The sequence below is a fragment of the Herpailurus yagouaroundi genome, unplaced genomic scaffold, assembly GCF_014898765.1.
Source record: "Herpailurus yagouaroundi ecotype Mexico unplaced genomic scaffold, PumYag 194, whole genome shotgun sequence".
Classification (NCBI taxonomy): Eukaryota; Metazoa; Chordata; class Mammalia; order Carnivora; family Felidae; genus Herpailurus; species Herpailurus yagouaroundi.
The window spans coordinates 4151326-4165216 of NW_024412425.1; the positions used below are offsets into that span (position 1 = coordinate 4151326).

Genomic DNA, 13891 nt, shown 5'->3' on the forward strand with positions numbered 1-13891 from the left:
AAAACAAAACAAAACAAAACAAAACAAAACAAAACAAAACAAAACAAAACAAAACAGAAAAAAAACAATCACCCTGAAGCCCCTCTTACTGGTCAAGGTACTAATTCTACCCCAGCTTCTTGCCCGATCATCCAGCTCTTTCACACATACACAGTCTTACACTTTTCCAATGAGTATTTATTATTAGTTAAGCCATGCTTCAGGATCCCAGGGTGGGGAATCACCATGTACCCAGGTCCCCCTTCACTGCCCTAGGAGAAGGATGGAGTACGGAGGAGAGGTGGGTGGAGCCAGTTCAGATCTTCCCAGGAAACGTGCCTTCCGCCCGGCGGTCATCCCAGGCTGCCACCTGTGGAAACACAGCCAATGTTACTCCCTTCCCCTGTGGGGAAACCAGATGAGTGACCTTGGTCTTCCTCACTTTGCTCACCTGCTCAGTCGTCAACAAGTAAGCCCAGTACTGCCACTATTTCAGGAGTGAGGGTTGGAAGGGGGCAAGTAACATGCAGAAAAATCCCACATTCACTGCAGGGCTGTCCCTGGGGAGATGTGTGACTGTAAAGAGGTTCAAGAGTACGGCTGTGCCGTATTTCAGGAACCCCAGAGTTAACACTCAGTGATGGTTGTCAGAATACAGGAAAGAACACTAGGCAGCTGCGAGACAAAAAAGAGGCTCATCTATGCCCTGGCACGAGTGGATCTCCCAAGTGCAAAAAGGTGCAAAACTGAATACAGAGTGTGATCCTGCTGATCACAGATGTACGCATATAGGCATATAAAAAATAACAGAAAGGCCAGTATCAAACTGTTAACACTCCCTAGAAGAAACACTCTGCAACCTGTGGACCGTCCTACAGGCGGTCAGAAGCACAACCACTGATATACACACACCCTCACACTCACATATATATGCCATGTATTAGAGGCAGTGGACCAAAGCACGGATAATAAGGGAGACTGAATCAGAATTCCTAGCTGTGACACCTCGGGCAAATTACTTAATCTTTCAGGGCCTGTTTTTGTTTTGTTTTTTTAAAATTTTTATTTTGAGAAAGAGAGAGAGAACACACAAGGTGGGGAGGGAGGCAGAGGGAGAGAGAAAGAATCTTAAGCAGGCTCCACGCCCAGCACAGAACTGGACACTGGGTTTGAACTCACGAAACCATGAGATCATGACCTGAGCCAAAATCAAGACCTGGGTGCGCGACAGACTGAGCCACCCAGGCACCCCTCAGGGGCTCAGTTTTTAATTGTATAAAATGAGGACAGTGAGGGGCACCTGGGTGGCTCAGTCGGGTAAGCGTCTGACTTCAGCTCAGGTCATGATCTCATAGTTTGTGGGTTCAAGCCCTGCACCGGGCTCTGTGCTGACAGCAAGGAGCTTGGAGCCTGCTTTGGATTCTGTGTCTCCCTCTCTCTGCCCCTCCCCTGCTCGCGCTGTCTCCAAAAAATAAATAAAACATTAAAAAAAAAATGAGGACAGCGATAACAGTATCCATCTCATCCTGTTTTCCAGCATGTTTGCCCTTAGAGGATATCAAGTGCTTACAAATGAGCTGGCTCATAGTTAAGTGATGTGTATTTTATTTACATACTTACACACCATGTATCATGAATACTCTGTACTTTAAAAAACATACAAATTGGGCCACACTACATATTGTCCTGCAACTTGCTTTTCCCACAAGTCTTAGAGCTCTTTCTGTTTTCTGTCACAAAGATCAAGATAAATGTACCAACATTTATCTAGCTCGGGTTGTTTCTGAATTACAAACAACTCTGCAATGAAGATCCTCACACAGGAGCATCTTTGTAGGTCTAGATGTAAAACTGCCACGTGTATGTTTTTTTCCATTTTGAAAGATCCTGCCAAACTGACCTCAAAAGAGATTGTACCAATTTATAGAACAACTAACATTTAGCACTGTCCATCTTTATAATTCTTGCACCAGAATGCAAGGTAAAAACAAGCTTCTCTCTGTTGTTTTAAGCTGTGTTTTCCTGATGACTTGAGTGGAGATGGACATCTTTTCAGGTCAACGCTCACCTGGATTCCCTCATACTGGACTTGTACTGTCCACAGTCCACAGGACTCTATGAGTGAACTTCTCAGTCGCTGGGACTGACCCTCTCTCCATCTCTCTCTTTTTAAAAAATGTTTATTTTTGAGAGACAGAGATAGAGCTCGAGTGGGCAAGGGGCAGAGAGAGAGAGGGAGACACAGAATCCGAAGCAGGCTCCAGGCTCTGCACTGTCAGCACAGAGCCCGATGCAGGGCTCAAGCCCAGGAACCATGAGATCATGACTTGAGTCAAAGTTGAATGCTTAACCAACTGAGTCATCCAGGCGCCCCTCTCCATCTCCTTTTTTTTTTTTAATTTTATTATATTTTTTAAAAATTTACATCCAAATTAGTTAGCATATAAAACAATGATTTCAGGAGTAGATTCCTTAATGCCCCTTACCCTCCTCTCCATCTCTTTTTAAAGGATCAGGTTGGTCTGATAACTTGGAAATTTCACTTTGCCCAATAATCCCACTTCATGGAAAGGAAACTAAGGGAACCATTCAAATAGAGGAGAAAACATTTCCCGGAATGGAAATGTACACTGAAGTATCACTATTGTATAGTGAAAAGATGTGAATCCAGCTAAAAGGGAAGGAAATATTTTTTATAACTATTAAGATGATGGCTGCCCAATAAGTGAGCAGATTGTACTGACATGGAAGTAGGTACACAATGCATGTTAAGTAAAAAAAAGCAAAGCACAAAACAGTGTCACGAGTATGACCCACATTAGTATTAAAAAGTACATAACCATGTATCTACACATACACACACATTAGCACACAGAAAAGGAAGTAAAAGATTTGTGCCAAATGACTAAGGAAAGTTAACTTTAGGATCAGAAGGGAATGGCTCGGGGGCTTTCACTTTCTACATTACATAAATCTCCTGTTTTGAAGATTCCACAAAAGTCAGTGCTATTTTTTCATAGAGAAACTCAAGATTTTTTAACCTGGAAAACAAAACATGGTTGGAAAAAATGTTTTAAATGCCCTTCCAAAATACACATACTGGGATTAGAGACTAATTGAAAATAATACACAGGAAACACCTGGAAATGCGACAGTATTATTAGGGAGGTCAGGAGGATGGGGAACATTTTTCTGCCCTTTCTCTATTTTTTAAGTTTTTGTGAAGTGGTTATATTTTTCATAAAAAACAAAACAGGGGTGCCTGGGAGGGTCAGTCGGTTAAGTGTCCGACTTCAGCTCAGGTCATGATCTCACAGGTCATGAGTTTGAGCCCCTCGTCGGGCTCTGTGCTGAGAGCTCGTAACCTGGAGGCTACTTCAGATTCTGGGTCTCCCTCTCTCTCTGACCCTCCCTGGCTCATGCTCTGTCTCTGTCTCAAAAATGAATAAACATGAAAAAAAAAATTTAACAACAGCAGCAGCAATAACAAAACACTTGTTTTTACTTCACCAAGTTTTTAAAATAAAGAAGCCAGGGCAGCCAGGTTTAAAAGGGACTTGGCAGAATACATTTATATTCAGCCCTAACAGGGCAGACACAGCAGGCACCTGAGGGTAGGAACCACACAATCTGCTGCTCCCAAGGTAAGGGCAGGCCCAGGTCCTGGAGAATGGGGCGTAGGGCGGCACCGGGGCCATAAGCATGCTTCCCAGGCCTCTGTCCAGCATGCACCCAATGGAGGCTCTGAGGCTGGAGGAGGGATGTTATGAATTCACAACATCATGCTACCCAAGATCACCCAGCGACAAGGAGAAATCCTGGAAGGGCACAGGGCACTCAAAGACACATGAGACACTGTGGCCAGAGAGGTGGGAGGAGAGCCAAGCAAGCTGAGGAAGACTGCATTAAGGCAATCTGTTCTCAAGAAATAAGCCCCAAAGGCGTACATCAAGGATGCTTCATATATACTGAAAAATTAGACCATAATCTCTATCAAAAGGGAATCAGTTAAATAAAAGCATCTGAAAGTTAGTAAAACCTAAAATGGCAGATCTGTATGCATTATTATAAAAAAAGGCTTCAAGACACACTGAGAAGTCAAAGCAATTCAAAGACTATGTCGTGTGACTCATCCATACAGAGGCTCCACAGGAAAAAGGGAATGAGTTAACACTAGTTACCTCAGGGAAGGAGCACTGGGGAGCACAAGACGGCTTCTACTTTTTATTTTACTGTACTGCTCACATTGGGCTTTTTTTTTAATAAGCACTATGACTTTTGTAATACTACCATATTTTGATCCTAAAACACAAGGTTTTTGCATTTTAACATCTCTGAAATTAGCATTAATTGCATTCCTTTCTGGCATTTTAAAAAAAGATTTCTCAATGTTTCTTGCAGTCAAGAGGATCTTTGATTTGAGGAAATAGTACAATGTTAAACATAAATATTTGGGAGGCGGGGGGCTCAATCAGAAGGACTTGGGCCCCTCAAGATAAATTCTTTATTTAAAGAAGTGTGTGACAGAGTATTAAATAGCGACAAAAGGTCTGGTCAATCAGGGCTAGCCAGATGGCCTCACTGTGTCCGCATCTTCTAGAGAAGCACACGGAAGTAGGTAGGGGTAAAAAGACATGTTTGAGATTTCCTTCAGAACACTACAGCAAAGAAAAGGGGACAGAAGAAGGGAATGTGGAAAAATCTTGAAAATACTCAATTTGGGGAGTGGGTATAAGTGGAAGGTCACTGAATTATTCTCTCTACTTTTATGTATAATTTGAATGTGTTCATAATAAAAGGCACAGAAATGCACAAGATGGCGAGCCCCACAGGGACAGGGAGCCGGCCATACGCATATTTGTGGGCTGCATGAGCAAGATGGATGTAGCATGGAGACGGCCCCAGCTGAGAGTCCTGACTGGCTGAGAGTATCATTAAAAAGAGAGAAGGAGGGCAATTCCACAAAGAAAAGGTCAAGTCCCATGGACAGTGCGATGCCCTGTGCTTCCTCTGCCTCTCAGATGAGCCCCCACGGAGTTACCACACTCCCTTCTGCTAAGACCCCATCCAGCGAAGTTCCAAGGGCCCCAGCAGGTAGTACATACCCAGGATATGGGGCAGAGGGACTTGTACACACGCCGGTACCATTCACACACGGAGACATCACCCCCTTTAGCAGTCATCGCCTTCTCACAGCGGTGGAAGTCTGTGAAGAAAGGGGCTCAGGTTCAGCCCAGACCAAGGACTGGAACACATTTTTAAAAAATGTTTATTTTTGAGAGAGAGAGAGAACAAGTGGGGGAGGGGGAGCATGCAGAGAGAGAGAGAGAGAGAGAGAGAGAGAGAGAGACAGAGAATCCCAAGCAGTCTCTGCGAGGTCAGTGAAGAGCCCAACTCAGGACTCCAACTCACAAACTGTGTGATCATGACCTGAGCCAAAATCAAGAGCCCAACACTTAACCAACTGAGCCACCCAGTTGCCCCTAGAACATTTTTGATCAAAACTCAGAGAAATATTTTTCACTTCACAGCAGTTATGCATACACACACACACACACGTTTGACAAAGAATGTACATTCCTACAAATGTGCTGAAAAAGGCTAGACATGCCTCGCCAAATTGATCTCGTGGCCCCTAGAGAACTACTGTTTGACCTGAAAATTCTGGGGTCAGGAATGAGGAGGTCACATGAGGGACATGTGCAGAGACTATGGAAGTCCAAAACCAGGGCAAGGGAGAGGGAAGATGATCTTGATGCTAAGATGCTGGCATCCTAAGACGGGAAGGGGATAATCTTGTTTTTAAAAGTAGGAAATTAGGGGTGCCTGGATGGCTCATTCATTCGACTATAGGTTTCAGCTCAGGTCCTGATCTTGTGGTTTGTGAGCCTGAGCCTCCCCTTTCTCCCACCAGGATCTGTGCTGAACTGTGGGGAGCCTGCCTGGGATCCTCTCTCTTGGCCCTCCCCTGTTGGGGCTCTCTCTCTCAAAATAAATAAATAAACTAAAAATAAAAACACCTTTAAAAGTAGGCAATTAAGGGGTGCCTGGCTGGCTCTGTCGGTAGAGCATGCAACTCTTTATCTCGAAGCTGTGAGTTTGAGCCCCACAGTGGGTGCAAAGATTACTTAAAAACAAAATCTTTAAAATAAATAAATAAAATAAAAGTAGAAAATTAATTTAAAAAAAGAAAAATACTCCAAGTATTCTACTCCTGGGCACATTCTCTACATAACAAAAGCATTCATATGCACATCAAATTACACAGAACATTCATAGCATCATCATCCATAAAAGCCCCCAACTGGAAACCATGCAAGGGTCCAGAAATAAATTATGGAAAATTATACACTATGAAAATGACCAAACCATACATCATAGCATGGATGAATCTTCAAAACTGCCAAATGAAGAAATTCAAAAACCGAGACTATGTATAATGTCTATAAAGTTCATCAAGGGGCAAACCTAAAAGCAGTGATAAAACCAAAATGTGATTGCCTTAAGTCGGCAAGGTTACATCTCTAGTGGGCAGAGTAGGATGCTGTATTCAAGGCAAGGCATGCAGTAGGCAGGGAAGCTCAGAATGCTGGCCAGTATCTAATTTTATCCAGGTTATAGTTACGCAGGGGAATCACTTTAGTATTATTCATTTAGGTGTACATTATGCTTTACATATTTCCTTTATGTATGTTACATCTGTCACATATACACACAGTCTTCAAAAAAAAAAAAAAAAAATCATTATAGGAACCAAAGTTTGTGATCCTGACCTAGATCCTGGAACTTGAACACAGCTGTGATGAGGGGCATGGGCCCTGCAAGGTGGGATGCCCACAACAACAACAAAAGAGGCCTGGGATGTACAGATCCGGTAGGAGACAACAGATAAGTGACATGAGGTGAGGGACCAGGAAAAGGTCTGCATCCCCTCCCACGTCTACGCCCTGCTTACCCAGGTAGTTCTGCCAGCAGTTCCTGGTCTGGTTCTGGTTGGGGAAGCGGCTGTCAAAAGGGGCAGTCTGGTAGTTCTTGATTTTGGTCTTGATGTCTTCTGCCATCGTGCTGAGTCCTGGAGGCATAGGCAGTGGAGGTTGGCAAAAGTTCTAAGGGACCTGGGCATGGGGAGGTCAGCCCACCCAGACACAGAATAATGGGGTAGGTTAGGTGTGAATCAGCCACCACCTTCTACCTCTCAGCATATACAAACAGAGGTAAAGCGTGGGGCAAATCCACACATCTAAGTGTGGAAGTCACAGCAGGGCTTGGCAGGGCGGGGGGATGGGACTCCTTAGCAAAATCGGGCCTTATTCATCCCAAAATAACACTGGCTAACATTCACCGAGTACTCAGTATAGGCCAAGCACTGTTCTACACACTTTACTCCTGCAGCCACTCTAAAAGGTAGGAACTATTACTTATTACTATCACTGTTTCACAGACAAGGGACAGGGTATCCAAGTGACTTCCCAAGGTCACACAAGTGGAGGAGCCACACTCCATCACTGACAGATCTACACTGTAGAGGTTCTTAATCTCCTTGGTACCATGAACTCCTCAGGGATCTAACGAACCCTTTCTCAGAATATTTTTTAATGCATTAAAAGATTGCATAGGACCATAAAGAAAACCAGTTGGATGTAGCAGAGGATTTATTAACTACCACAATTCTGAAGTAGTCACGAGTGAAGATGTATTCTGTGACATCCGCAACCATAATGTGATATAAGATGACCTGTGATTTTGATTGCTGACAAAGCGACAGATGATGCTAATATTACCAAGATTGATGCTTCCGTTCTTAAAAGGAAATGCTACATTTAAATTAGAGATTAAGAAGAATAAAGGGGTGCCTGGATGGCTCAGCCTGTTAAGCCTCCAGCTCTTGATTTCAGCTCAGTTTGTATCTCATAGTTGGTGAGTTGGAACCCCGCATCAGGCTCTGTGCTGACATTCGAGGAGCCTGCTTGGGACTCTCTGTCTCCCTCTCTGCCCCTCCCCGCTCGCTTCTCTCAAAAATAAACAAACAGTTAAAAAGAAAGAAATTTTTAAAAAGGTTAGGAAAAATACCTATGTAATTTTCCCCCCTTCAAGTACTAGCACACCTTGCATTCTATGGACTTTGCAGACTGAGAATCAAAAAGCTCTGCTGTATCTCTTATGAGGTGACACACAGTTTTCTCCATGGAATGTGAAACTGCCTCTATTCCAGAGAATTCAAAGAGTAATGGGGTTACAAAGGCCCATGTAAATTCAAGGGACCCAAGGTAGTGAGCAGGCCAGTGTTAAATTCAAGGGACCCAAGGTAGTGGTGGGGATCTGGGGCACCACAGTAGAATCTTTGGGGGGAAAGGGTAGAGGCGCATGGGGAGGAGACGTAGAATACCAGCGCTGGGACACAGAAGAAGAGTTGTTCTGAAGTGTTGTTTTGGGGGGAGACCTGGGAGGGAGGGTGGTTCAGGAATGACTCTTAGGCCCTCTAACATTCAAGAGGGAGGAGGAACCAGAAACCTGGGTGCAAGGCCAGGCCGCGGCCCGGGCAAGCCACGGGAGCCACGTCTGCCTACGGCCTGCTGATTGAGGGCACTACCGTCCTAACTACGGAATCCAAACCCCGGTCGCCGGCTAAGTAGCTTAATATCGCTGATCCTCAGTTGCTTCACTGTCAAAAAGGGATAATTGCGGGCCTTTCCTCATAGGGCTGGAGTGAAGATTAAATGCATTAATAAAGTCGCGTGAAACGTTACCTGGCATTAATTAAGGAAGACCGAAATAATCGTTAGCAACGAATACTAACAGAACAGGACCCTAGGGACCAGGGGGGGCCAGACGCCGCGGGCCGGAAACTCACTTCGTCCTCCGGGAAACGAGGGTCCGGTTCCTCAGTTCCCCAGGACAGGGTCCCAGCTTCCCAAGCCCTGGACACTCACCTAAAGACACCCCCGAAGCACCTCGCAGCTCAATGTGACCCTCAGCAAAGACGCCAGAGTCGGACCGGAAGCGGAATTGAGGCCGGCCGGAAGCGAAGCGAGTCAGCCTGTGTGAGAGTTTTCCGCGAGGCTAGAACGCCCGCGGAAAAGCCGTCTCTGGAGCCATTAAGGCCACGCCCATCCGGGAGAACTCCGAAATCCTATTGGGCTGAATGCCTGTTGATCATCACTTCCGGCCCAATCGTGAGCTAGCGTGCGCATTTCAAAGGTCCGACCTGGGGCTTGAGACGCCTGGTTACAGTTTCTCATCTCTTGTTTTTACCTAGGGAAAGGAGTTTCGAGTCCTGGGACTATCTGTAGAGTGGGCCGAGGGAAAAGTATCCCAGCGGAAGTATCCTTATTCATGCAGGTATTGCTTGTTTAACGCTTACCCAGTGCCAGGTACTTCGATAAGGGTTGGGGATGCATCACTGAACAAACACGAGTCCCTACCCTCTTCATGATTATTACGGGATCAATTGTTAGGGGTTTGAAATCGAACCAGTCTTTCTCCCAGGGTCATTTGTCATACTGTGAGGAATATCCAGACTCCCACCTCCCTGTTCATTACCGTCTTTCCCCAAACTCCAGAAGGCACAAATTAACACAGATTTGGGTGCCTGAAGGCTCAAACCAAAGTCCTGCATCACAGAGAGGAGGGGTTAAGAACATAAAAGCTTGGGTCTGGCAGAAATTAGTCCATCTTGGAAAGTGACACATCTATTCTAGTCACAGAGGTATCCCTGACTCTCTCACACCTCACAGCTAGCTGATCAAGAAATCTTGTCTTTGCCTGAAGCAATGTATCCAGAATCTTCGACATCTGGTTCAAGCCACAGGCACAGCCAGCCTAGGCTATAGAAGCAGCCCACACCCTAGCCTCCTGGTTTCCCCACTGCCCTCCACAATCATCCACTCAGCCAGAGAGACCCCGTTAACACCTCAGTCATCACTTCCCTTTGGCTTAGAACCCTCCCATTGGGTCTTGTCTGACTCTTTCAGTCAAAAGCCAAAGTCCTTATAAATGACCTACACAGTTTGGTCCCTCTTATACCCTCATTTCTTATCCTTTTCTCTTTATTCCCACTGCTCCAGTCATACTGGCCTCTTCCTGTTTAAACACGCAGTCTGGCTTCCCTCTAAGGGCCTTTTGTATTTGCTCTCCCCTTGGCCTGGAATGCTTTTTGTGAAGCTGGCTCCCTTCCTCACTTCCTTCAGGTCTTTGCTTCAATGTCACCTTCCTGGTGAGTCCTTCTCAGACCAAATATTTAAAATTGTCATTTTGTCAGTCCATAGGAGGACCACTCTTTAGGGACTCAGTGGTTCCCAGAATGGGGTAGGCTCTCCTTGGGATCTAGATCCAAGTTCAACCACCCTCAACTTGGAGTGGTGAGACAGTAGGTGGTTTGGGGGATCTAGCACTAAGTCTAATTACTTAATGGTCCCAAGCACTGGAAGAACACACATAAGTCCTCTTTTGGAGTTTTGAGTCTTCTCTTCAGAAGGGACACAGCAGGTAAACTCAAACGTTAGTGATTGGGTCCGATTCCTTTACGAGTCCCAGCACGGGCAGGCACACAGTAGGCCCTAAAGGGACTGAGTTGATTCCTTTGAATATCCCATCACACAGTGAACACACAAGTAGGTCCCCTAAGGGTCTGGGTGTGTTTTAGTCACCGCGCGTCTTAAGATCACACAGGCCGGGGGTGGGGGTGGGATGTGAGTGTGGTGGTGCACACTTAGGGTCCTTAGTGGGTTTAGTCAGTGTCAGTGGGAAGGACGCAGGCAGCACACACGATTAATTTTACGGGGTATTTTTATTGGGTCGCTCCTCCCGGTCCACCTCCCGCGCAGTCGTTATGGACCAGGCCGGGTACGCGGCCCCCAAAACGGTACGTGTACTTGCGCCCACCGCTCTTGCGCACGATGTCGCGGCGGTAGTAGTAGCGCAGGCCTCGGCTCAGCTTCTCGTAGTTCATGCCGGGCTTCCTCTTGCGCTCACCCCAGAGCCGCGCCACCTAGGACGGAGGCTGGGCTTAGTCTGAGAGTCAGGAGGGAGCCTGGCTAGGCAACAGACGCACGGGGCGGGGGACGCGGTTTCGGGTACGTTTTGGGCAAGAGTTAGTCCCTTTAACTCCTGCGGGGGTAGAGATGAGTACGAGCTGGGGTGGGGTGGGGGAGGTCAAGTGCTAGGCAAACTGCCTCGGCTAAATTGAACTGAAGGAGACTGGGGCGAGACTGGGGCGGGACTTGGCCGGTCTGGGAAGCTGCCCCACCTCTCTGGGGTCACACAGCTGGAACTCGCGGCTGTTGCCCGTCCAGCGGATGCAGTTGCTACGCTCCCCGTCTCGGAGCAGCTCCAGGAGGAACTGCCACAGCTGAATGGGACCTGAGGAGTGCAGGCAGGTGAACACTCAGGCTTCCTAGCCCCGGACCAAGTCGCTTCGATGACCCATATGTCCGGGCTCCCTCGCCTCGAAGGGTCCACGTGTCCGGTTTTCCCAACTCGGGGCCCAGAAGTCCATCCCCTTCGGGCCCAGCGAGTCCGGATCCCTCCATATAAGGATCCCCAGCATCGGCCTCAGGGACCCGGGCAGCCGGGGCCCCCATCTCTGAAATTTAGGAGTTTGGGTGCCACATCTTGGAGACCCAGATATCCAGACCCTCACCCCTTCCCCTCAACTAATCCAGGAGCCTAGGTCTCTTGCTCCCTGGAAGACTACCAGTGTCTTAGTCCTCTCCTCCCCCAGGACTCACCATCACCACCTCTCTCGGACTCTTAGGTAACAGCCTCGCCCCCTCACTTCCAGTTTCCTGGGTCCCGCCCCTACGCGCCTAGGCCCCGCCTCATTAGATTCGGGTCTTGCGGACCCCTCACCTCGATGGTTACTTTTGGGGTAACAAGCCAAGGTTACGTGGTCCGACTGCTGGCTGGGTTCAGAGGACGTGGTGAGATCTGAAGCCTGGTATCCCTTTGAAGAAGTGGTGCAGTCCGTATGCAGCCCCGAGACCCAGGAGGTGGTAGAGTCTGAGACCGCAGGTCCAACCCACGAAATGGTAGAGTCCGCGTGAGGCTCCCCGCGGAGGCCCTTGCCCCAGTAGGTGGTGCCGTCGAGACCAATAGAACTGTCCCAGTTGGTGGAGCTGGGGGCGGCCTGGGCACAAGACCACGAATTGGTCCCTCCCCCCGAGGTGGCACAGTTCTGATCCGTTGTCCCCGCAGAACTGGCGAAGGGGGCGGGGCCAAGGCCGGGAGGGGCGGGGCCCGGGGCCTGGGAGAAGCCGTTCCAGTGGTCCGAGCCGTTGCACGTCAAGTCCGTCCAGTCTCCCGACCACGGAAGAGCCTGACGGGCGGGATCTGTGAGGAGCAACAGATCTCAAGTGAGGGGAGCCTAGGTGTCCGGGTCTCTGGCCCGGGGGTTCTTGGAGTCCAAGCTCTAAGCCCTGGGGCCCTGGGCTCCTGGATCTAGGCCATGCCACCTCGAGGACACAGGTGTTTCCCGTCCTAGCCCCGTTCCCCTCAACGATCGAGTAGTTTAAACCTCCAGCTACGGAGGAGGACCCCAGTCCCTTTCTTCCCCCGCCTCTGTGTACACATTCACCCGCCTCTGTGTACACACTCACCCGCCTCCCATGTAGCTTCCGGATGCGTTAACGTGGAGCCCCAGTCCAGCGGTGAGAGCCCTGCGAGGGATAAGAACGGAGTTTAGGGAAGGTGTGAGCAGTGACTAGAGACGTCCCCTCGATCACTCACGCAGCAGTCTTTATTCTTCAGGGAATGAGTTATTACCTCCAGCCCCTACTCAAGCATACCTAGAACTCAGGACCCTGGCCTCGTCCTCTTTCAACCTCAGGACTTCAAGCCCGCAGCCCTCCCCCCATTTAGCTCCGGAGTCCAGGAACACACCCTTCCTCCCTCAGTCCCAGCAGCCCAGTCTCTCACCTTCCTCAGCTCCCAGGTGTCCCAGCCCAAAACCACCTTTCCAGCGTGTCTCCACTGTCAGCGTGTCCCCTGGGAACGCCAGCTCAGGGAAATAGAAGCCGAGCTCAGCTCCTTCTGCAGGCAATGAGGAGGTTAGGGCTGGGTCGGGGTCAGCAGAGACCCCCACCTGTGCACCCTCCCCATACAGTGACTCAGTGCAGCAGCCTACCCAGCCCTGAAAGCCTGTTCCCTGGGGGCACTTCCTGCGGTGAAGCTTCATCCCAGTTCCACAAGTCCATGGATGCTCCTTGTGAATGTTCTGGGCAGGGGAAAAAAGGGGAAGGGGTGAGCTGGTGACACTTAGGGACCTTGGAGTCTGGCTGGAGACTCCCTCAGACCCAGAAGTTCAGGCCTTTTGTTCCCTTCTTCCCCGAGACCCTGGAATCTTGGCCTCCAGTGTCCTTTTTTCTCAGACTAGGAGTAGGGGACCTCAGCCCTCTCCCTCCCTCAGACCCAAGAGTCCAGACCCCCAGACATCCAGTCCCCAGTTCATGGCTCACCTCTGGCGGGTTTCTCTGTCCCCAGCCAGGGGTCTCAGCCCCATTTCATACCATGCACCCCCTCCCCTGGGGGCCGGGGCAGGGGGGGAATTTTCCGAGACGTCAGAGCTGGGGGTCGCAGCTGGGTCGAGTTGCAGGGACAGAGGCGGGGCCAAGCGTCGTCCCCCCCCACCCTCCACCCCCCTCAGGGATGGTCGTCCGCCGCCTCCTGACAGCTCCGGCTATCCTGTTGCGGGGATGGCTTGGACTTGGACAGGAGCTTGGGGAACAGCGGGCTGCGCGAGACCCGGGGTGCGGAGGGGAGTTTACGGGGTGATGGGGGTGGGGCGGGGGACTTGCTGGACAGGTTCTCCGTCTTGGGTCTTGATCCTGCGACATGGCGGGGGGGGGGGGGGGGGGGGGGGGGGTCTGGGGTCAGTTGGGTTGCGCCAGGCTTATCTACAACAGGAAGGGGGATTTCC

General features: G+C 49.1%; 2 protein-coding genes across 3 annotated transcripts; both read right to left on the minus strand.

The window, feature by feature from the left end:
* Positions 1-156: 156 nt before the first annotated feature.
* Positions 157-9040, minus strand: COX6B1 (cytochrome c oxidase subunit 6B1). Of its 2 annotated transcripts, none has more exons than XM_040446098.1 (4): positions 8910-9040; positions 6935-7051; positions 5085-5185; positions 157-349 (listed from the first exon to the last, which is right to left on the minus strand). In XM_040446098.1, the coding sequence occupies exons 2-4, from the start codon at positions 7038-7040 to the stop codon at positions 296-298; spliced, it is 261 nt and encodes an 86-aa protein (XP_040302032.1). In that variant the 5' UTR covers positions 7041-7051; positions 8910-9040; the 3' UTR covers positions 157-295. The 2 variants fall into 2 exon arrangements, with proteins under 2 accessions (XP_040302032.1, XP_040302033.1); XM_040446099.1 differs by having other exon boundaries at positions 8831-8984.
* A 1706-nt stretch (positions 9041-10746) lies between these two features.
* Positions 10747-13825, minus strand: ETV2 (ETS variant transcription factor 2). Its single transcript, XM_040446100.1, has 7 exons — positions 13431-13825; positions 13100-13189; positions 12892-13005; positions 12573-12632; positions 11827-12306; positions 11225-11337; positions 10747-10966 (listed from the first exon to the last, which is right to left on the minus strand). Exons 2-7 carry the CDS (start codon positions 13167-13169, stop codon positions 10766-10768), a joined length of 1038 nt encoding a protein of 345 aa, XP_040302034.1. The 5' UTR covers positions 13170-13189; positions 13431-13825; the 3' UTR covers positions 10747-10765.
* Between the last annotated feature and the right edge of the window lie 66 nt (positions 13826-13891).